The 21,554-nt window shown below is 42.9% G+C and overlaps 2 protein-coding genes across 3 annotated transcripts in view; one reads left to right on the top strand and one right to left on the bottom strand.

Moving 5' to 3' along the window:
* The window catches only part of GHR (growth hormone receptor), a 996,322-nt gene that overhangs the window by 445,950 nt on the left and 528,818 nt on the right, over positions 1-21,554 (bottom strand). The window lies entirely within an intron of this gene.
* The window catches only part of PLCXD3 (phosphatidylinositol specific phospholipase C X domain containing 3), a 100,590-nt gene continuing 84,967 nt past the window's right edge, over positions 5,932-21,554 (top strand). Inside the window, exon 1 of the mRNA XM_048930918.1 lies at positions 5,932-6,087. Coding sequence (XP_048786875.1) covers positions 5,985-6,087 — 103 coding nt within the window. The 5' untranslated portion in view covers positions 5,932-5,984. The remainder of the gene's footprint in view (positions 6,088-21,554) is intronic.

Raw genomic sequence — 21,554 nt, 5'->3', positions numbered from 1 at the left:
TTCACTTGACTCTTTATTAAGCAGTTAGAGAAGTCATATTGTCATACAATTCATAGAATCATATAAAAGTTGTGTTTGAATGACTCACAAGAACTTAGAGTCCAATTCCTGGTCCCATATATGATTACCCAACATTCATATCAGATTTCTGAGAACTCCCCAGTCCTGAGAAATTATTATGCAAAATCCACCATCCTCTGCATACTTCACAATTTGTATCTAAAAGCTGCAATTCCATGTTCACCTTCTAATTACGTGACTATCTTCATAGCATTCTATTAGTTGTTCTACTGAATACTACTTTTCAATGTATTTTGATTATAGAATTCATACACTTGCCTAGTTTTGCATTCTATAGAGTGTTTCCTCAGCCTTGAAGGCCAAGATTTGAAGCACAATCCTCTGCTACATCCCTTTCCAGGAATTATATAAGTCTTTCCTCTAATTAGCCTGGGCTCAACTGCATGTTTAACTTACTATGTTGAAGTCTCCATCACTCTGTTAGTTGGCTGCAATCAATTAGCCCCAGAAATAGTTTGTATGAGATGCATTTGCTCTGTGTTCAGCTGTTAGTTATGGTGCATTTAGCTGAGACAGGTTGTGCTGTATCTTCCAGATCTACATGTTACTTCATATCTACTAAAAGGCACACTTCCCGTAAGGCCATACTATTCCTCCCTTCACAATATCCAGAGATTCGCAGAACAAGCTGTATAGGATTACGAGTGACCTATGATCTGCACATAAGACCAAGATTCTTCATCATTCAGATGATGTCCAAAACTCTGCTATCTGCTGGTGGAACTCTTTTAGCAACAGATACTCCTGGAGTCTTCCGTCCTGGGGAATTGGTTGAGACAGTGGCATCTGACATATCTTTTTTTGCAGCCTTTGTTATACTGACATTGTTGAACCCTGCAATAAACTGAAGTATTATTGTTTCCATTCGGAACCAGATTTGGATATGAACACTGTAAGTTTCTCATCCTCATTTGACAGTTATTTTCAATCCACTTCCAGCTTCTTTGTTCTCTTGTTCTAGCCTTCCTCTCTCACTTCATTCTCTTGTGCTGGAAGATAAGGGAGGAAGTTTAAGGGAAAATTTTATGTTGTTGTATAATATACTCCTATTAAGCTGTTCCTTAACATCACACATCAGAGTCAGGCATACAGTGGAAATATGACTTCCCAGAATTAGTAGTTGTATTTTTTTCTCTAGCATCCATGCCTACCTCTTCCTACCTCTTCCCCTAGAGAAGCTAGATGCATTGCTCATTAAGGCTGAAACAGTGCCTTGCGTCTTTGTCCTACCTCATCTACAAATGTCGAGATGAAGTGACCACATTGTTCATACCAATCATGCGGAGTGTGTAATTAGAAAGGAACATTACCTCTCATCCTCACAGCATGAATGGTCTACAGCCTGTTAAATGCGGCTAGCATACCAATTTCATTCTAAAATCTCATTAGTCCTGCTTACTATTCCCAACACTGCTAGGCAGTGTTTCATTACCACGCAAACAGCAAGAGCCTGTTTGGGAAGCCTTGTCTAAGATGTTGAAATACATCTTTCATAAAAAACAATGCCAGTTGCCAGGAGTGGAAGTGACTACTGTTAACACTCTTTGGCTCCTGTTGGGAAGTCTCTGTGTCATCAATCATGGTTTCTATTTAAAAATAGAAAATACTTTTCTTCCCCAGTGGCTTTGGATGTAAGCACAGTAGAAGCATCAGCCTTTAACCAAATCACATTGGTTCTCCATCCAGGGGATCCATATTCCACTGAATCCAGTGGAGTATTTTCATTATCTTCACTTCATTTTGGTCTATTTTTCACCAGCCAAAGAAATCAGAATTCTTTGTTTATTAATGCTTGGTATTAATTGCGTAAGAACCCACTGTATGTTTATTTGCTTTCCCTATTTTCTCATTTAGTTGTTTCCATTTCTTTTAAATAACATCTTCTTTTAAATAACAGCTACTACAGAAAATGAGTGACTTGACTAATGTTTGCACTTTAAAAAATAATCTTACATCAAACAAATGGGAAGTACATTACAGTGCATATATGCTCTTCAGTCATAATCAAGATCAATTACAAGATGTCATTCACAATCCCTTGATAGTAAAGAAGCAGTTGTAGAATTTAAGAATCACTTTTTAGAGTACCTAATTTCCATATTTTAACAAATAAAAAGTTGATTTATTATTAGGTCATCTATCTAGAAATAGTAGTTTCCTCTTTTCCCTGAGTTGCTAAATACCTTATCATGTAGATCTCAGCTATGTCCTAAATGGCTGACACATACAAAATTATTGCATTTCCTGTCTTTAGTGATCTGCTGTAAAATCCTGCAGGTAATCTCATCCATTTATTTCCTGGTACCTTCACCAATTTTTCTCTGTATAGGTTTATCTTTTCTTACCACGGTAGTATTATAAACATCATTAATGAAATTTTCTTCACATGGTTCTGTCTTTTAATAGTCTTTACTTAGATGTTCCTATTTTTTTTTTCTTCATGTTAGATGTAACCCCAAAGGTACGATCCCAGCATCCAGAAAATTTGAATTCTCATGGAGCCATGTGTATTTTCAGTACTGACTTTAGTTAGAGTGTTCAAAAACGTCTGTTCCTTCAGAGGAGTAGATTTTCTGACAAAACTGACTGCCTTGAAAACCTTTAATTCTTCCTTGCTGCTGCCGGAAAGCTTAAAAATTGGGAGGGGGGAGAAAGAAACTGGAGGGAGGAGGCACCTGTCTGCTGCTTTCATCTCTGTATTTTTTTGGAACAAAGGTAGATATTTTCCTGCAGATAAAGTATTTTCTGACCACCTCAACACAATATTTGGTGGCTACATCAATGATGATTAGCTTTGGTTCTTGCTTCTGCTTTGCTTGTGATAAACCCACTGATAAATTAGCTCAGTTAGCTCTTATTTTTGTTAAAGCCCACTTTTAATTTGTGAGAATGTGCTGAAATTATACTGTTATCCAGCTTGTTTTGCCCTGTGAATACTTCAAAAACACATAGAGAGTTATTCATGGCAGAATGTTCATGAGTTTTTACATATGAAAAGCAACATTTCTTGCATCCTTCCCTGCACAGAAGTTGCATATTATTTGTGTGATCTTATACCACTGTGTGGAAAATAGAATTTTTCAAGTTCTGCCATCACCACCCTCAGTAATGCCGTTGCAGTCTTTACAGTAATGCTGTTACCAAACTTGATCATTTTTAACCAGATGAAAAAGCAGCCACCACTGATGCATTTTTAAACAAATAACCTAGGTAAGAAATATGGTGTGGGATAACATCAGAAGTACAATGCTTTGTTCTTTTAGACACTTTATTGTTTAAATGGCCTTTCTTAAGCACTAAATAACTCCACATGACAAACGTAGAAAAGAGAAGAGTATAAAATAGAACAACTGCTCTCTTTCAGAAGTCTTAGAAATAATCCTCAGGGAGGATTGATTTCTGCCTGCATGCTGGATGCGTGCATTATCACTCATCTTTCACCTTCTTCTTCTCAACTTCCAGAATTTGGTTAATAATAACAAAATACATTTCCATATATGCTAATTATTTTGTTCTGTTTTAAGAGTACACACAAGTCTGCATTTTGGACTTTTTAAAAAATTTGCATTAAGGCATGCACAATTCTCAGGTTCTCTGTGTTTCTAATTTGATTATAAAGAATACAAGTATAAATATGTTAATAGATCAACCTGCATCCAATCCAACTTCACACACTGAAAGAAAAAAGCAGATACGAAAGCTCTAGCTATCTGTAGAAACAAAAGCCAGTGAGTTTCTCACCAGTGCAAAGAGAGACTTTTACAGTTCTCCAGTGAACTAGGAACAATGGAATGCTATTAAATATTTCTACCATTATTATTAAAAAAAAATACATTGAAAAATGACAGGGCTTTCATGTGTATGATTTCATTTTGCTCTGAGTTAAGCCAAAAGCTTTAGAGACTGGCAAAGATCAACAGTAGTTATTAGCAACATACTTAAGCTTTCAAAAACCAATATACACCTATTTTATGTCAGAAAAGACAGAACAAGTAGTGGCGTGGATAACAAATCAGCTGTAGTTTTCCAGGTAACAAGTGCAATCCATTACTAACTTTGCCACTTACAACAGATTTGATCCAATCATGGTAATAAAAATACTCATTACTCCTCACTGGAATGCTCTTTAGAAATCTGTAATTTTTGTACTGTAATTTCATACTGTCCTTTGAAGATAAAGTAAAGCAGTACCTTCTATTTCCAGGTCATTAGAGTATTTTATGTTTTCATATCCAAAATCTAGACATTTTTCCATGTTTACTAATACCAGTGATCTTGAAAGGGGCAAATTAGCTTAAAAGGCTTACAAAAATACTGAAAAATTAAACACATTATGTGATCGCTTGTGTACTTCTCCTTCTCTTTCATGTGGCATCAATTCACATCCAACATCTCTCCCAAGGCCAACCATCTGTTTGCATTTATCCATACAAAACCCACCTTAAGAACTGTTTCTATTGCAATGAGTGAGTCAGCATTTTCTCTGTTTTTAAAAAAGAAATGTCAGAAATATTCATTTTTCAAGAAATCTTTATTTTGGGCTGAAGGAAGAGGTTGTATTGTGCGTGTTTTTTATTTGTTTGTTTTTGTTTCTTCTGCACACTTGCACCAAAAGAGAAATAATGGCTATTAATAATTGCTCCTTGCATTTTTATTCCCTAAAACAGCTGCTATCAAAGATGTTGAGGAATAACGCAAATGCAGGACCACAGCTGGCTCTGCTAGGACTTCAAGGTGAGGTGATCGTCTACCCTAGTTCTTTTCAGGCATTATTTCTTACTAGTGCACACCTCCAGAATTCCACACACATATCAGCCACTTCAATAAAACATGACCGCTCATGCTGAGGTCAACAGATCAAGACTGTTGTAACAGCTCCAGATGGCTTACAGAGCCTTATTGGCTTCATTAATTCATTGATTCTAGGGCAGAAATATAAACGCTTTGCTAATGCAAACATTGAAGAAGCTGCCTCTCAAAATAAAGACAGGTTGGGAATGAGAATAGATGATACTAATTTATATCATCTGCAAAGGGCAAAGCCAAAAGAAAACAAATCTCCAAAGAGTATTGCAGGAAGGAATTATTTTTTTGGTGTGAACAACCCATTGCAGAGATTTCATATAGAAACAAAGAAACTTGGAGCAGCCATCAGCTGGGAGATCCTGCCAAGGTCAAGGTCCCAGCACAGAGGATATCTGGTCTTATTCTGCAGTTCTATTACTGATAGAGTGGCTGGGCACTGAACAGGTTGCCCAGGGCACTGGTTACAAGCTGCCAGAGTAGTAGTAGTGTTTGGACAATGCTTTCCATCAGACAGTCTGACTTCTGGTGATTCTGTGTGGAGCCTGGAGTCGGACTATCCTGATCCTTATGAGTCCCTTCCAACTTGTGATACTATGTGATTCTACAATTGCAGCCAGGGCCAGGGAGGCTATTTAGTGCCCAAGGGCTGCATTGGGAACGAGGAGGCTGTTGATGTCCCCACCACCGTTCCAGAAGCTGGGCTGAGATCCCGAATTAGCGCTGAGGGGAGATGGGTGACACGGCCCAGCCGGCGGCACAGGCGAATTCTGTGCCAGGAAAGGAGCGGCGGCACGAACTCTGCCGCCCAGCTCCCGACCTGAGACGGCTCCTCGTCCCCTGAGTTACCTGGGACGGGCTGAAGCTCCCGTCGCCAACCCCTGCCCTCCTCGGGGACAGCCCGGCCGCGCCGAGCGCCGACGCGGCAGCCACACGAGCAGCACACTGCATCGGAACCAGGGCCCGGCCGGGGAGGGGCAGCGGGCGGGGGCGAGGCGGCGAGGACGGGGCGGCGCCGGGCGGGCGGGGCCGGGCCGGGGCCGGGCGGGCTGGAACGAGCGGTTGCGGCGGCAGTAGGAGAGCGGTCGGGGTACGGCAGCATGGCTTCGTCGCAAGGCAAGAACGAGCCGCGGTTCGCCGACTGGATGGCAGCTCTGCCCGACAGCATCCGCAGCACCCCGCTCACCAACCTGGCCATCCCAGGTAGGGCCGCCCCTGCCTTCCCCCCGCTCCGCCGCCGCGAACAGGTGGGCCGCTGCCCGCCCTCTGCCCCTCGCGACCGCGGGGGGGGGGAAATGGTGGCGGGACTCGCGGCGCCGCTGCCGGTCCGCGTCCCCCCCGGGATGGAGCCGGAGCGGGAATCGCTGCCGCGGGAGCGGCGCCGTGCGGGGCGCTTCGGCGGTGCTCGGCGCCGGGCATCCCGGCGGGCGGTGCGGGGCCGCGTGCCGAGCGCTCCGTCCCGGCCGTCATACCGCCGGCACCCGGCCGAGGGTCGGCGGCGCGCCGGCGGCGACCTCCTCACTCCCGGACTTTCTGTGTTTTTTTATTTTTCATTTTTTTTTTCTTTCCAGCGAGGTGCGGGCTGTGAGTTGACCTAGGCGAGGCGGTGGGTGGCCCTGGTGGGTGGGCTGCGTGGCTCTGGTGCCTTGCCCGGTATGCTGGCCCCGGTGCCCGCCGGGCTCCTCAGACGCTGAGGCTGCGCTCGTGTCTCTCGAGCTCCCCTGGGGGAAGCGTCTACTTCTCGCAAGTTTTGCCCAGCAGCTCCTTGTGCTGCAGCGATTTGTAACGCCAGCCGAAGACCTGTTTAAGTCAATCGCAGCAGTTTCACTAGAACTTGTCTTCTGCAGCAGAAAGCTTTGCTTTCATAGTCTCTTGCAGCTCATGCAAGCTGTGGCTCATCTTTTATTGCTACACTGTGTTTTTTGCTGTAGGTTGGGTATACTGGGTGTAAAACTGCATTCCCTCCTCAGTGTAGGGACCCAGCATCTGTAATTATGATGTCAAATCCTATTGGAGCTATTAAAAGCTTTTGGTGTTAATAACTCTTTGTTAGTCCTCAAGCTACAGAATGTTCCTGTAGAATACTGTCTGTGATGAGAAATGAGTTGGTTTGCAATTCACTGAGTCTTTACAAGTTAAATGTATTGTTTTAGAGCCTTTTTCTTGGTTTTGACTAACCTTGTGTGAAATTGCTTGTGAAGTGGATCAGTGTTCACTGGTTTCTTTTGCTGAGGCTTTTGGGGGCATCTCTTACTGAGCACTCAGTTACTGTCTCTCAGTCCTTTAGTAAAACACAGGACAGGCTTTCACAGTGCACTTTTATTAGAGCTTTGGTGCAGCTTGGGCAGCAATAACACAGTCTTTCAGATGTTTTATTAACATTTCTGAATTTTTATTTTTATTTTTTAATGATCTCTCACAGACCCTCTTATTGCAAAGTGCAAAGAGTGCCCTTAAATTAGCAGAAGGGCTTTTTTCACATAATGGTGAAGGACGTAGTTCTTTCCGTGAAATTATCTTCAAAACTTCTTTAACTTCAGTGACATAAAGTGAAGATCTTAGGAATCTGCCTTTCTGGTGACATAAATTGATGTAAAATCTACTAGTTTTTCTGTTTTGCTTCTAAAATGCCAGTTTAGGCAAATAGAGCTGCATGGAGAGGGGGGAAATAGAGCTCATATATATTGGTCTGTCATGGAGCACAGGCACACAGCCTCCGTGGGTACTGTTGCAGGTAAAGTAATCGTACCTTCTTGCAGTAGATTGTTACCGTGTTCAAAATGCAACATGAAAATATACAAAATATACAATGTTAGGGCAAAAGGGATGGGATTGATTTAATCTTTCAAGATGAAGTAATGTTTTAGACATAGACAAAGTTTGTTTGCAAGTTTATTTCCATATGACCAAAACTGAAAATAAACGTTGTGTGTGTGTAACATAAGCACTGCTTCCTGAGTTGCTGATGCAAGGAATGTGCAGAATCAGAAGTCTATTAAATCAAACCTTTTAGTTTTGACATAGGGCTTCTTAACTGTTTTGCAAACTAATGTTTCCAAATTCTCAATTATTGTAGTAATGTAATCATAAAACAATTTATGTATATAGTAAATAGAATTTTCTTTACTTTTTTTTTCTATAACAAAGGAAATTAACAGTAAATTATTTTATTTTCTTTTGAGCAGGATATAAGCTTTCCTTGCAGTAGTAGAAATACTGTCTTTGAACTTAACTCAGCTGTATAGAATTCAGCTTAGAGTACTAAGGAAGAGTACAATGCTCATATGCAAGAAACCAACTGTTAGCTTGAAAATGTCAGAATGAATTTTCCAAATGGGTGTATCATCATTGATCCAACACAGAGGATATTTCATTACATTATGGAAAATGTTGTTGTTCTATTAGAAGCCACAGGTACGTTTCTCATTGTTTCAGAAGGAGTGCCTGGAAATGAGATGATGCACTGTGTCTGTTGCAGAAGAAAGACACAAAATACGTAGCGTCATGTTATGATAGTATGTAAGCAGTAATACTGCAGCGTTCGTAATGTTTAGAAACATGATAGGTCATACCTAATCTATTTTTATTTATTGGTTACTTGTTAAGCTTCAATTCTTGCTTCCATAGCCAGTGCTGGGTTTTGTCAATATCCCAGCATAGTCATTCACTTGTTTTGTTCTCAGCAGTTCAGGCCAAGTATTTTTCTGAAGATGGGGAATCCAGTAGAGGAGGCACAGATCTCTATTACAACGCGTGCCAGCTTTGTCAGTCAAACTTTTCCATTTGGATTTCTTCCAAGTATGAGAATGTCTCCTTATACCATGGTATTTTCTTCCTTGTCCCTGCTGGCTGTATCTGTGTTGCTGCGTATTGCAGATGGCAGATTTTCCTCAAGTGGAGAATGCCAGTAACATCTAATAGTATACATTGTGTGGAAACAACAAAATCTTCTAGCAACCAGAAAATAATATCATGTCTAATCTTCTATTGCTATGACGATTAGAACAATGAAGGAGTTATATTCACTTCAGGGTTTTTCTCCTACTGCTTTAAACTCCTGACATTAAAAGGTCTGCCTGGCTAGAGACATAACAGTCTGATTTAAAAAAAAAAAAGGTGGGGGATTGTGGGTTGCTGGCTGATTGTTTGAGAGAGTGTCTCACAGTACTTGTTAAGGTGTAGTTTTGATGGATGGCTGCGCCTATTTACTGGGGTAAGAAACGACTTTCTGTCGATAATGTAGGCTTATAGAACTGAAGTTTTTGGGCCCCCAAATCATGGATAGAACGTGAAGTGTAGAGTCTGTTCTCTGCACTGCACTGATGCTCTCTTCTTATTCTGGATTGACGACATAAGCTGTGTGCAGTGCAGTAAAATAGGCATCGGTAGGCAGCATTTCCTTATGAACTGACCCACTTAGATCAATTAACTTTTTCTTATTGACAGTCTGTAGATAAGCGTGTAGAGTCTGAGTTTTATATAAATTATGTATATGTTACCTTTCCCCCTAGTCCTGATTTTCCAAGCATCTGAGAAAGCCTTTACAAATAATTTACAGTGGAAGAAAGTGCTTTCCTCTTGAAGTAACAAATCTTTCTACCAAAATTATAGCTTGCCTGCAGTTAGTTATATGAGTAATTCTCATGTGCTAGGGATATGTATAAAATCCTCTGAATGAATTTGAGACCCCAAATACCCTGTGAGTGCTTTGTTTTGAGTGCTGAGACTTTGTTGTTTCATGTGAGGGTTTTGTGCTTTCTTTGAGTAGATGAAACCTTTGGCCTCAGCATGTGCTTTTGTCGCCTGAGGATTCACTGTAAGCAATACAATTCTCAGTGAAAATTATTTTCACTTATTACCAGCTTGGTGGCTGTGTTTGCTTAATGTAGTTCCTTAGAATGAATCCACAGGATCTGAATAACATCTTTTGTTTCTCAGATAGGATTTTTTTTTTTCCTCTTTTGACCTATAAAGTTCTTTGTCCATTGGCCAGAAAGCAATTACTGGATACAGCAGAGCTAAAGTTGACTCATTTTAAATGAGAAGGAGATTTTGGCAGGTGGAATTCTTTACTTCTTATTGTGCTATCCATATATGGAAAGAGGCTCAGAGATCTGAAATTCGTATTCCCCACTTTTCCATCATCATCAGACTTTTTTTTTTTTTTAAAAAAAAAAAAGCAGCAGGACCTCGCAGAAAACTACCTTACAGAAAGAGGTGATGTCTGCTGGTGTCAAAGATTTTCAGTAAATGTATATGATGTATATAAGGTACAAGAAATGGTACAAGAGACTTGGGAAAAAAAAACATTTACAACGTTGTAGTTGCAATATTTTGGCTATTTTCTGGATGACAGCATTGAAGAAGTAGCATAATGACTTCTTTTCTGGTCATACTTTAAATTTCTATCTTGTGCTGTAATACCTTGCAGATGTTTGAGTGGTTACTGCTTGGACAGATAGTTCTCACTCTCAGACCTACAGAGAACTTTATCACTTTTTAATGGGCTAAAAATATTTTCCTGTTGGTTACATGCATATACAACGTTTTCATTTGTCAAGGCTATTAGGGATCTCTTTAATTTTGAGCCTGAAAAGCTGATGAAATTGATGTTCTTAGTGTGAAGAGGGGTGTATTTAGGAAGTCGTTGGAGGCCGCTTCATCTTTATTTGTCCACTAGTGGTCAACAGAATACCTCTGCTTTTCTGTGTACAAAATTATTTCCACTTTCTACTGTGAACTGATACTGCAGGTAGCCTGATAAATAAGCTGATAATGCAGGTCCCCACCTAGCTTTTAGCCTACATATAAATATCTGGAAGAACTGTTCTTTTCCCAGCACAACCTGTATTCTGTCACAGTGCCTTTCTGCCTGAAATAAGTGCTTTATGCTTTCTTTTCTGATCTGAGAATTAATATGTTCATGACTGACATTCCTGACTTTTCCTTTGTTAGCCAGTTTCTTAAGTAATGAGCTTCTTTTGTCTTACCTACCTGTAAAATAACCTCTCACTAGCCTTGCACATGTTAGCGTTATTTCCAGCCTTTTCAGAAGTACTTCTCTGACATGGTTTCTGTAGCATTCACCATTAATTCTCCATGCCAGGATGTGTTTCTAGCATGCAGAGAGTGAGACTGTGTGGTTTCTCTTTCCGCCATGCATTCAGGCTCTTCAGCTTCTCGCCTGTCTACTTGGAGGAATGACTTGAAACCACTTTTTCTTGGTTTTCACAGCAGGTGGCTCTTATTTAATATGGCAGTTTCCTTCCCTTGGTCTCTTCTGTGTAGTTCCTGCTGAGCTGACGACTTCTCTTGCCTTCCTTGCATCCCACTACACTGGTAGGTGTGGCAGAGCAAATGACTGCACTGCCATCTGGAATTATTCCCTTCTTTCCACCTCATTGTGTTTGTTTCATTTCATCTCTTGGCTGGAAACTTGCAGTTCTGTCTTTACATCAGGACTGCTTTTACCTTGTATGAAATTTTAAACTCTGCAAATGTTTTATTTTTGGTAACTTTTGGCATGGTCATCGACGTGAAATGATACTTACTTTGCAGGTGCTCAAATGCACTCAAACAAGAAAGTAATTAAAAATGCAAGTTCAAAGCAGGCCACATTATGAAACCACAACTTTGAGTAGAGGATTTATCCCTCTTACAACACTTAATGTATTTAAAAGGAAAACTTCAGTGTCTTGTACTGCTTTGCCAATGGAGATTAACTAAAGTTTTAGCTATGTAATTAGACATTTATTATTTTATGTCTAATAAATACTTTTGAAATTCAAGGAATAGGCTTGGATTTAACAGTTCTGATTTTCAAACCATTTCCAGCAGCTGTTTCCAATGACAGTAACATTCCATCTGTAGTCATTCAGAAAAGCTTTCTCACTCTATCCTGTACAAAATGCCTAGCATACAGATAAAGAAAAACAGTGCAGTGGGTGAACAACTGGGTGATGGGTCAGGCTGAAATGTCTAGAATAAATGGGGTTGCATCAGGCTGGCAGCTAGTCATTAGGGGAGTTCTGACAAGCTCCATTTTAGGGCCAGTTCTCTGATGTTTTCATAATGATCAGATAGAGGACTCAGATGCATACTAAGTAAGTTTGAGTTCAACACCAAGTTGAGAGGAGCCTTTTGGGCAGAAAGGCCTTGCAGAGACTGAAGGGCTGGGCAGTCACCAACCACATGAAGTTCAAGAAGAGCAAGTGCCAGATTCTGTGCCTGAGACAGGGCAATCATAGAATCACAAGGTTGGAAATGACCTATAAGATCATCTAGTCCAACCATCTCCTCATCACCATTGCCACCACAAGGCTACTAAATCATATCATGCAGCACATTATCCAGACGCCTCTTGAACACTGCCAGGGACGGCGACTCCACCACCTCCCTGGGCAGCCGTTCCACTGCCTGACCATTCTCTGAGAGAAATAGTTCTTCCTTATGTCTAATCTAAACCTCCTCTGATACTACTTGAGGCCATTACCCTGTGTCCTGCTCATTGCCTGGGAGAAGAGGCCAAATCCCTCTTCACCACAACCTCCCTTCAGGAGGTTGTACAGTGCAATGAGGTCTCCCCTGAGCCTCCTCTTCTCCAGACTAAACAATCTCAGCTGCTCCTCATAAGACTTGTGCTCCAGACCCCTCACCAGTTTTGTTGCCCTTCTCTGGACACACTCCAGGACCTCAACGTCTTTCCTGTAGTGAGGGGCCCAAAACTGAACACAATATTTGAGGTGTGGCCTCACCAGTGCTGAGTAGAGGAGAATGATCACCTCCCTGCTCCTGCTGGCCACACTGTTTCTAATGCAGGCCAGAATGCCGTTGGCCCTCTTGGCCACCTGAGCACACTGTCGGTTCATGGTCAGTCGAGCATCAACCAACACCCCCAGGTCCTTCTCTTCTTCACACTTCATCCAGCCACTTGTCCCCAAGCCTATAACACTGCATGGGGTTGTTGTGCCCAAAGTGCAGGACCCAGCACTTGGCCTTGTTGAACCTTATCCCATTCATCTCAGCCCAGCGATCTAGCTTGTCTAAATCCCTCTGAAGGGCCTCCCTACCCTCAGGCAGATCAACACCACCTCCCAGCTTGGTGTCATCTGCAAACTTACTCAGGGTACACTCAATCCCCTCATCTAGGTCATCAATAAAGATATTAAACAAGATGGACCCCAGTACCGACCCCTGGGGGACACCACTTGAAACAGGTTGCCAGTTGCACTTAATTCCATTCACCACTACCTGTTGGGCACGGCCCCCTAGCCAGTTCCTTACCCAAAGGAGTTTATACCTGTTCCTCAGTTGCCACATTCCTTGCTGCATCAAGTATAGGATGGGAATTATCTTTGGTTCTTCTTTTGCCGTTGATATATTTATAAAAGGATTATTTATGTCTTACTGCAGTGGCCAACCTGAGTTCAAGTTGGGCTTTCGCCTTCCTAACTTCCTCCCTGCATACCTTAGCTACTTCTCTGTAATCTCCCCAAGTAGCCTGTCCCTTCTTCCAGAGGACATAGATTCTTTTTCTCCCTGAGTCTCAACAGTAATTCCCGGCTCATCCACACCGGTCGTCTTCCCCTACGGCTCGCCTTAGGGCACTCAGGGGCAGTTTGTTCTTGTGCCTTTAAGATTTGAGGAGCGTCCAGGCTTCCTGGGCCCCTTTACCCTTGAGAAGCGACTCCCTAGGGACCTGTGCTACAAGTGCCCTGAACAGATCAAAGTCCGCCTTCTGAAAGTTCAAGAAGGTAGGTTTGCTGGTCACTCTTTTGACATCCCCAAGAATGGAGAATTCTATAATTCTGTGGTCACTCTGCTCAAGACAGTCCCCAACTTTCACTTTTCCCACCAGTCATTCCCTGTTAGCAAAGACCAGGTCCAGCAGGGCACCGCCCCTGATAGGCTCTCCTACCAGTTATGTAAGGAAGCAATCTTCCACGCAGTGTAGAAACCTCCTGGACTGCTTCCTCTGCGCTATATTATTTTTCCAACATTTATCAGGGAAGTTGAAGTCTCCCATGAGAACAAGTGCTGGCGATCACATGACTTCTGTGAGCTGCTCATAGAATGCCTCATCCAACTCTTCGTCCTGATTAGGCGGTCTATAACAGACCCCCAAGATGCCGCCCCTACAGGCCTTCCCCCTGATCTTTACCCATAGACACTCCACTCTATCATTCCCAACCCCAACCTCTTCAACCTCGAAACAGTCTTTAATATAAAGGGCCACACCACCACCCTCCTTTCTTCCTCTATCCCTTCTGAAGAGCTTGTAGCCATCTATCACAGCACTCCAGTCATGGGAGTGGTCCCACCATGTTTCGGAAATAGCAACAAGGTCACAATTAGCCTGACTTGCAATCGCTTCCAACTCTTACTGCTTGTTGCTCATGCTGCGTGCATCGGTATAGACACATTTCAGACGAGTCATCTGCTTCACCCCCAGCTCAAGCATCGTTCCCCTAGAATGCTCATTCCTCCAGAGAGGCTCATCTCTTGAGAGGCCTGTTTTGAGGGCCCTTCCCCCTTCATAACTAGTTTAAAGCTCTTTCAGTACGCCCCGCTAGTTCCTGCGCTAGTATTCGTTGCCCCCTTTGAGATAGGTGGGTTCCATAGACAGACAACAGGCCAGGGGCCGAGTAAACTGCCCCATGATCAAAGAACCCAAACTCTCTGGCTCGACACCAGCTTCCAAGCCAATTATTCATCACTTGTGCTTTCTGATCCCACTCAGAGTCCCTCGCTGCCCCTGAAGGTATAGTGCAGAAGATCACTTGAGCTCCCTCTCCTTGAACTAAATGCCCCAAAGCCCTGAATTTTTTTTCATCTTGTGTAGACTTCTCTGAGCAATTTCATCACTGCCCACCTGAACTACAGGTAGTGGAAAGTAGTCAGATGACCTAACCAGCTTTGGGAGCTGGCTGGTTGTGTCCCTGACCTGAGCCCCAGGAAGGCAGCACACTTCCCAATGGCCCAGGTCAGGTCTGCATATGGGGCCCTCTGTTCCTCTGAGAAGTCAGTCACCCACCATGACCAACCTTCTTTCTTTCCTGTCGGAGGCAGTCTCAAGGCGTGAGGGTGACCGCCTCACCCTAGGCTCTCTCCTAAGCAGATCCTCCATCACCTCTCCAGTCACCTCCCCTTCAACTTCCAGCATCTGGAACCTGTTACTTGGAGTTGTGGAAGCGGGCTAGGCAGGCAGGGGTGTCTCTTGTGACACCGAGTTGGGACTCTCGTCCAACCTTCCTCATCAGTGAGGTCTGTCTGACTGTGACAGGCAGGGGGTCCACCACCTGTCTGGGTTTTTTTTCCTGGAGCCCTTCTCTCTGGTAAGCCAGTGAGTCACTCCACCAGTCGATCTCCCGCTCACACTCCCTGATGGTCCTAAGTCTCTGCACCTCATCCTTGAGCTCCACCACCAGGCTGAGCAGCTCATCCACCTGCTCACACCTTGCACAGGTGAAGTCCCTGTCACTCTCCCCGGGCAGAAGTAGGCTCAGGCACTCTCTGCAGCCAGAGGCCTGAACAGCAACATTTCTCTGTAAGCATTCCATGTGGGTCGCCACGGTCTTCGTAGAATGAGCCCGCTGTCTAGTGAAGACTGTGTTTCAGCCTGTGTTCTCAGAGACTGCCAAGGAAAGCCGGTCTCCTGAGCAAGGAGGGACCAGAGCTTACAATTCTCGCTACTGGACCCACCTCCCACACGCACAGATATAGCGCCCTATGGGAAGTGTAGGCTGTGCTCGCTCACTGAACCTCCTCTTTCTCAATGAGCAGAAACAGTGGCTTCTCACCTGATGTGACTCGTGGGGGGAAACTAGCTTCCACCCTCTCAGGAGCTATTTAAGGCTTATTATCAGGTGCGAAGGTGTGAATTTGAGGGTGGGTGTCTAAACCGTGCCGCTAATGTGCCAGTTCCACCCCTGGTGACTCAGGAGCCCGCCCACAAGCTGCCGGCTCCCAGCACAAGCGGAGAACTGATGCTAGCCTCAAAAAAGCCCTAAAAAAGCCTGAAAAAAAGCCTTAAAAAGAGCTTTTGGATTGGCCTTTTTTTACTCCAGATCCCTTGCCAGCGCAGACTTACCTGCTTAGAAGCTAGTCTCTGCAGCAAATGACCGATGGCACGTTTGTAGGGTGTTTAAACCGTGCCGCTAACGTGCCAGCTCCACCCCTGGTGACTCAGTAGCCCGCCCACAAGCTGCCGGCTCCCAGCACAAGCGCGGTGCTGATGCTAGCCTCAAAAAAGCCTTAAAAAAGCTTGAAAAAAAAAGCTCCACAGCAAAAATTCAAGTCTGGATACGTGCACAGACTGAGGATTGGAACCTTAGAGAGCAACCCCATGGGAAGGGATCTGGGGGTTCTGGTTGATAGCATGTCAAATTGGAGTCAGCAGTGTGCCTTGGCAGCCCAAAAGACCAGCCATACCCTGGGGTGCTCCAGACCCAGCACTGCCAGCAGTGGCTGTCCCCTCTGCTCTGGGCTGTGCACCCTCACTTCCAGCACTGGGTGCAGGTTGGGCACCGCAATATAAGGAGGACATACAACTATTAGAGAGCATTCAAATGAGATCTGTGAAGGCGGTAAAGGTTCTAGGTGGTGAGGAGTGTGAGGCTCTGCTGGGGTCCCTCGATTTGTTGGGCCCAGAGCAGAGCAGGCTGAGGAGAGGCCTCAGGGTGGACTTGGCTGCCCAGGGCTGTGAGCACGGCCTCTAGCTGCTGGAGTTCAGAAGGTGTCTGTACAACGCTCTAAGACTTAGAGTTTGAATTTTGGGCATACCTGTGTTGAGCTAGAGTTAGGCTTCATCCTTGCGGGTCCCTTCCAAGTCAGTTTATGGTTCTGTGTTCTTGTTTTACCTTCAAGGTGGGTACAAATCACAGTGCTGTGTTTGTGAGCAGCTTGTACGATCCTTACAGTAAAGTTCATGAGGCATTGCAAATAATGTAATTTGGAAGAAGGTTGATTTAAAATATGAAAATTTGAATTTCAATTTAAGCTTTTGCAGAGCTGGTTGCTTTTTCATTTGATCTGCTGTAGCATGTGTTGGCTACATCTTTTTGTATTCTTTTGAACATTTGTAGAGTGAGAAATAATAACTGTAAGGAAGTACTGAAATGTTGGAGTAAGTCAGTATAAACAGATGCAGTGAAACACTTCGCCTTCTCAAGTAGCCATCAGAAATTGGAATTACTAGTGGTTTCCTCAGGAGGATTTCAAGGATAAATAATTTGCATTTATTTTCATGTATATATATTTTGTTTATGTTTGCTCAGCAATACCAGCTGAGGTCAGATTTCACATATTTGTAGCAGGGTTTGGTTTCTTTATTGAGAAGTAACATTTTGTGCTGAGGACTGGTTGGGTAATGTGAAACTCTGAAATATCTGAAGTAATTTTTTAACTACTTCCAGTAAAAGTAAAATTGCAACTGATAATAACAATAATAGTAATCACTCTCTAAGTTGTCATCTGTCCAAAATGCACACAGAAAAGCTGGGGATTTTTTTTCCCTAGGAGAAAAATGCTGGGCAAACAAGAGGGCTTTAGTGCTAGAAGGTGCAGAGTGCATCAGGTCCCATGGGATGGTATGGGTCTTCCATCAGCTCAGACCCAATTGTTCTGAAGAGACTGTGGTGTCTCTAATGTTGCAAAATGTCATATCAACTTTTAAAGTTGTTTCTCTTGGGGTGAAATGTAATATATTCTATTTTTTTCATCTTAAAAGCAGAATATGTACTTTTTTTTTTGGCTGAATCCAGTCTTTGTCATGGTTTTCACTATGATCTGATTTAGCAGAATCATTAGAATAGTTTTCTGATGTATTGCCAACTTTTAAAATGCTTCTGTTTCTATTAAATTATGTTTAATTTTTTTCATCTAATCTTTCATCTGTTAGCTTGCATTCCTTGTGCTTTATTTCACAGTTGATACACTAAAATGATGCATTTAAGTATTTCAGAATATCTAGAAAAGGAGAAAGGGAGGGAAGGAAACAACAGATACCCTTAGCAGCGATTCCAATTTTTGCTCCCCTCTGTCTGTGACACTTAGGATGTCTCAGGTGATTGAAGACGTATGACTTGAGCTACTACTATAAAAGTGGAAACCTATGGAGGAAGCTTATTATAAATTTTGCTACTGATTTGAAAAAGCCAGGATAAAGCCAGAGCTAACCTGACCTTTAAGTAACTTCTAAAGGCTTTTTTTTTCCCTGCAGTTTTTAAATCAAAGCAAAACATAATGAAACAGGTAGATATTTCCTGCTTTACCTTGTGGTGCTGTCATCCAGAATGTATTAATGTTTGTTGTTGGATTTTTTTTTTTAATCTTATTAAGCATTTGGCAAGTACTTACATTTTGGCAGGCATGCAACTTGCTTTTATAACTATGGAAGGTTACTAAATTGAGACTTAAGTGAGAATGCTTAATATGTGAGTTGTGTATAGTGCGATGTGATCAGTCTGTTGGTCTACATCTTAAAAATTTTTTTAGTTTGTTTAAATACGTTTAAAAAACTGCATATTCCTCAAAAGTGAGTTTCAGACTTTCCAAAGCTGAATGTTGTGTTCAGAAGATGTACCAACTGAGAACAACAGACATTGTTTTCTGATGTTTCATTCAGATTTCTACTATTAAAGGGTAGAAAAGATACAGAAAAAAAGTTTTAGTTTTTTACTACCTCTGAAGCCACTACAAAGCTGCTCTTTTTCCAGCGTAGACTAGGGCTACTGATCTCAAGAAAAACACTAACATTGAGGCTGGGCTTGTTTTTAGGAGAAGAGATTAATTATGAATTGTGCTCCATGGGATGTGGAGTAATTCACTGACCCCTAGACAATACTGTGGGAGAAAGGCTATTTATTTGTTTATTTGCAAACTGCAGATCAGTGCAGTGGGGTGATCTGGGGCTGTTCAAAGCTGTTCTTGAAATTCCTCAGAAAGTGGGAGGAGAAAGCCTCATGGAAGCAAAGATCTGACTTGGGCATTAAGTAGCAGATGCTGTGGGTTAGGTGGCATTCATCACTGTCTCCATTTGCACTAAGAAGTACCATTTAGGGTTTCCCTCCCAGATCCTCTTATCTGCAGATATGTTCTGGAATTGGCTATGCTCGCTGCCTGTATGTAATGGGCATCTACCTGTAATGCCAGAGTCACCTATGTATGTCTTTGGTCAACACATTCAAGTTCAGGACTATGTAGGCCATTTAAGTATGTGGATTTAAATCTGGATTTTCCTGTTCAGGAAGTAGCTTTGTTTTGTTTCTTTTTTCTTATTAATACTACAACCTTTTCCAGAAGTCATTTTACCATCTCCAGGCATGAAATGGAGGCTTTTGCATTGGCATGGAGATGCTCAGATTTACAGAACCACAGAATCATGGGGTTTGAGGAGACCTCGAGATCAAGAGTCCAACCCCTTTGCTAAGGCAGGTACCTGATAATAGGTCACACCGGTAGAAGTCCAAATGGGTCCTGAATATCTACATAGAAAGAGACTCCACAACCTCTCTGGGCAACCTTTTCCAATGCTCCATTGTCATTACTATAAAGAAGTTTTTCCATATGTTTTTATGGAACTTTCTATGTTCAAGCTTTAGGCTATTACCCGTTGTCCTATTGCTGTGCACCACTGAGAAGAGCCTGGTCTCATCCATTTACCTCCCACCTCACTTTAGATACTTATAAACATTTATAAGATCCCCTCTCAGTCTTCTTCTCAACCTGAGCAGAGCCAGGTTACTCAGTCATTTCTCATATGGGAGATGCTCCAGATGCTTTATCATCTTTATGACCCTCTTCTGGACTTCTAGGAGATCCCTGTCTTTGTTGAACTGGAGAGCCAACAGCTGGACACAGTAGTCTAAATGCAGCCTCAGCAGGTCAGAGTAGAGGGGTCCATCAGCAGGTCCCTCGACCTGCTGATCATGCTCTTTATAATGCACACCAGGATACCGTTGGCCTTCTTGACTACAAGGACACGTTGCTGATTCATTGCTGACCTGACGTCCACCAGGACACCCAGGTCCTCTGCAGAGCTCCTTTCCAGCAGGTAAGCCCCTAACCTGCACTGATGCATGCGGTTATTCCTCCCCAGGTATTAAACCTCACCAGGTTCCTTCCGGTCTGTTGGCCACTCCTGCCAGCTTTGTATCATCAAGAAACTTGCTGATGGTAGACTCTATCTTTTCATCCAGGTCACTGATGAAGATGTTGAACAAGATTGGACCCAGCACCAGCCCATAGGAACACTGCTAGTTACAGGCCTCCAACCAGACTGCCCCAGATGACAACCCTTTGAGATCTGCCACTCAACCAATCCACCTCTCTGTTTACTCACCTGTCCCATGCTTTCTAAGTTTCATAACAAGGATGCTGTGGGCAATGTTGTCAAACATCTCGCTGAATTCAAGGCAGACAGCATCCACTGCTCTCCTCCCATCTACCCAGCCAGATGATATCACAGAATGCTACTAGGTTGATGAGCATGATTTCCCCTTAGTGAATCCACATTGGCTACTCCTGATAACCATCTTCTCTTCCAATTGCTTGGAGAATTATCTGGAAGAGGTTTTCCTCTTTCACCTTTCCAAAGACAGAAGTGAGGCTGACTGGCCTGCAGTTTCCTGGATTCTTCTTCTTGTCCTTTTTGAAGACTGAAGTGACAGTCTTCAGGCACCTCTCCCATTCACCAAGACCTTTCAAAGATGACAGAGAGTGAGCCAGCTTCACCTCTGCCTGCTCCCTCAGCACACGTGGGTGCTTCCCATCGGGGCCCATGGATTTGTTTGCATTGATTTAGTTCACTTTGATCTGTAAAACATTGCTTGGTTGGAGTGTTGACTTAATGCTCTTATGGTACAGAATTGATAACCTTTAATCTTTCCATTAGGACAGGTTGTCTCAAATGGATCTTGTCTGTGCTCGGAGCAGTTAGTGCATGTATTTTAACATTCAGTCATACTTCAGGGCTTATCTAGTAGTGCAGGCTTTTATAGTAAGAGGGAGTTGGACTTGTGCCGCTGGCTAAGTGTTATTTAGGACATGTGCCTAGTGAGTGTTTTGAGAAACATATTTTATCAGTTGACAATAAATAAGGAGAAATCAAGCCAGCCTCAGTAGTTTTTGGATGTAGCTGTCTTACAGGGGAAATAAGCCAAAGGACACTGTGAAGGACATGAACAGCACATGTACAATTGAATACTGCTGTTTCTTCTCTGTAAGAAGCAGGAATCCCTTTGAAAATCACAGTGGAGAATATGGAGAAAAACAGATATTTCTAAAGCCAGTTTCTGATTGGAAACAACCTGAACTGATAAAAACAGACACTGAACTGTTAGAGAGCTCGGTTGATGTGGTGGTGGTGCTGAAGAGGAATGGTCTGTTTTTTGTTCAATTATGCACGTTAGTCCTGTTGCATCTTTCTGCTTTGCAGAGATCAGAACAACTGAGCCTCTCAATTTGGTCCATCTTACGATTTAAATTCCTAGCTTTCTTGTTGTATATTGTGTACATCACTTAATTATTATGGTTTCCCTACAGTCTGTCCTTTTTGAAATCAGGAGGAATCTCTGATACTGAAAAGTAGCATCAGTGTTAGAGGTGCCTTACTGGTACAAGGAGAAAAAGCATGAATTACACTGAAACCAGTGTTATGTGGTACAGGAATC

This window comes from Lagopus muta, chromosome Z, assembly GCF_023343835.1.
Source record: "Lagopus muta isolate bLagMut1 chromosome Z, bLagMut1 primary, whole genome shotgun sequence".
NCBI classification, from domain to species: domain Eukaryota; kingdom Metazoa; phylum Chordata; class Aves; order Galliformes; family Phasianidae; genus Lagopus; species Lagopus muta.
The sequence above is the reverse complement of the archived record's forward strand: the minus strand, read 5'-3'. Positions and strand labels throughout refer to the sequence as shown.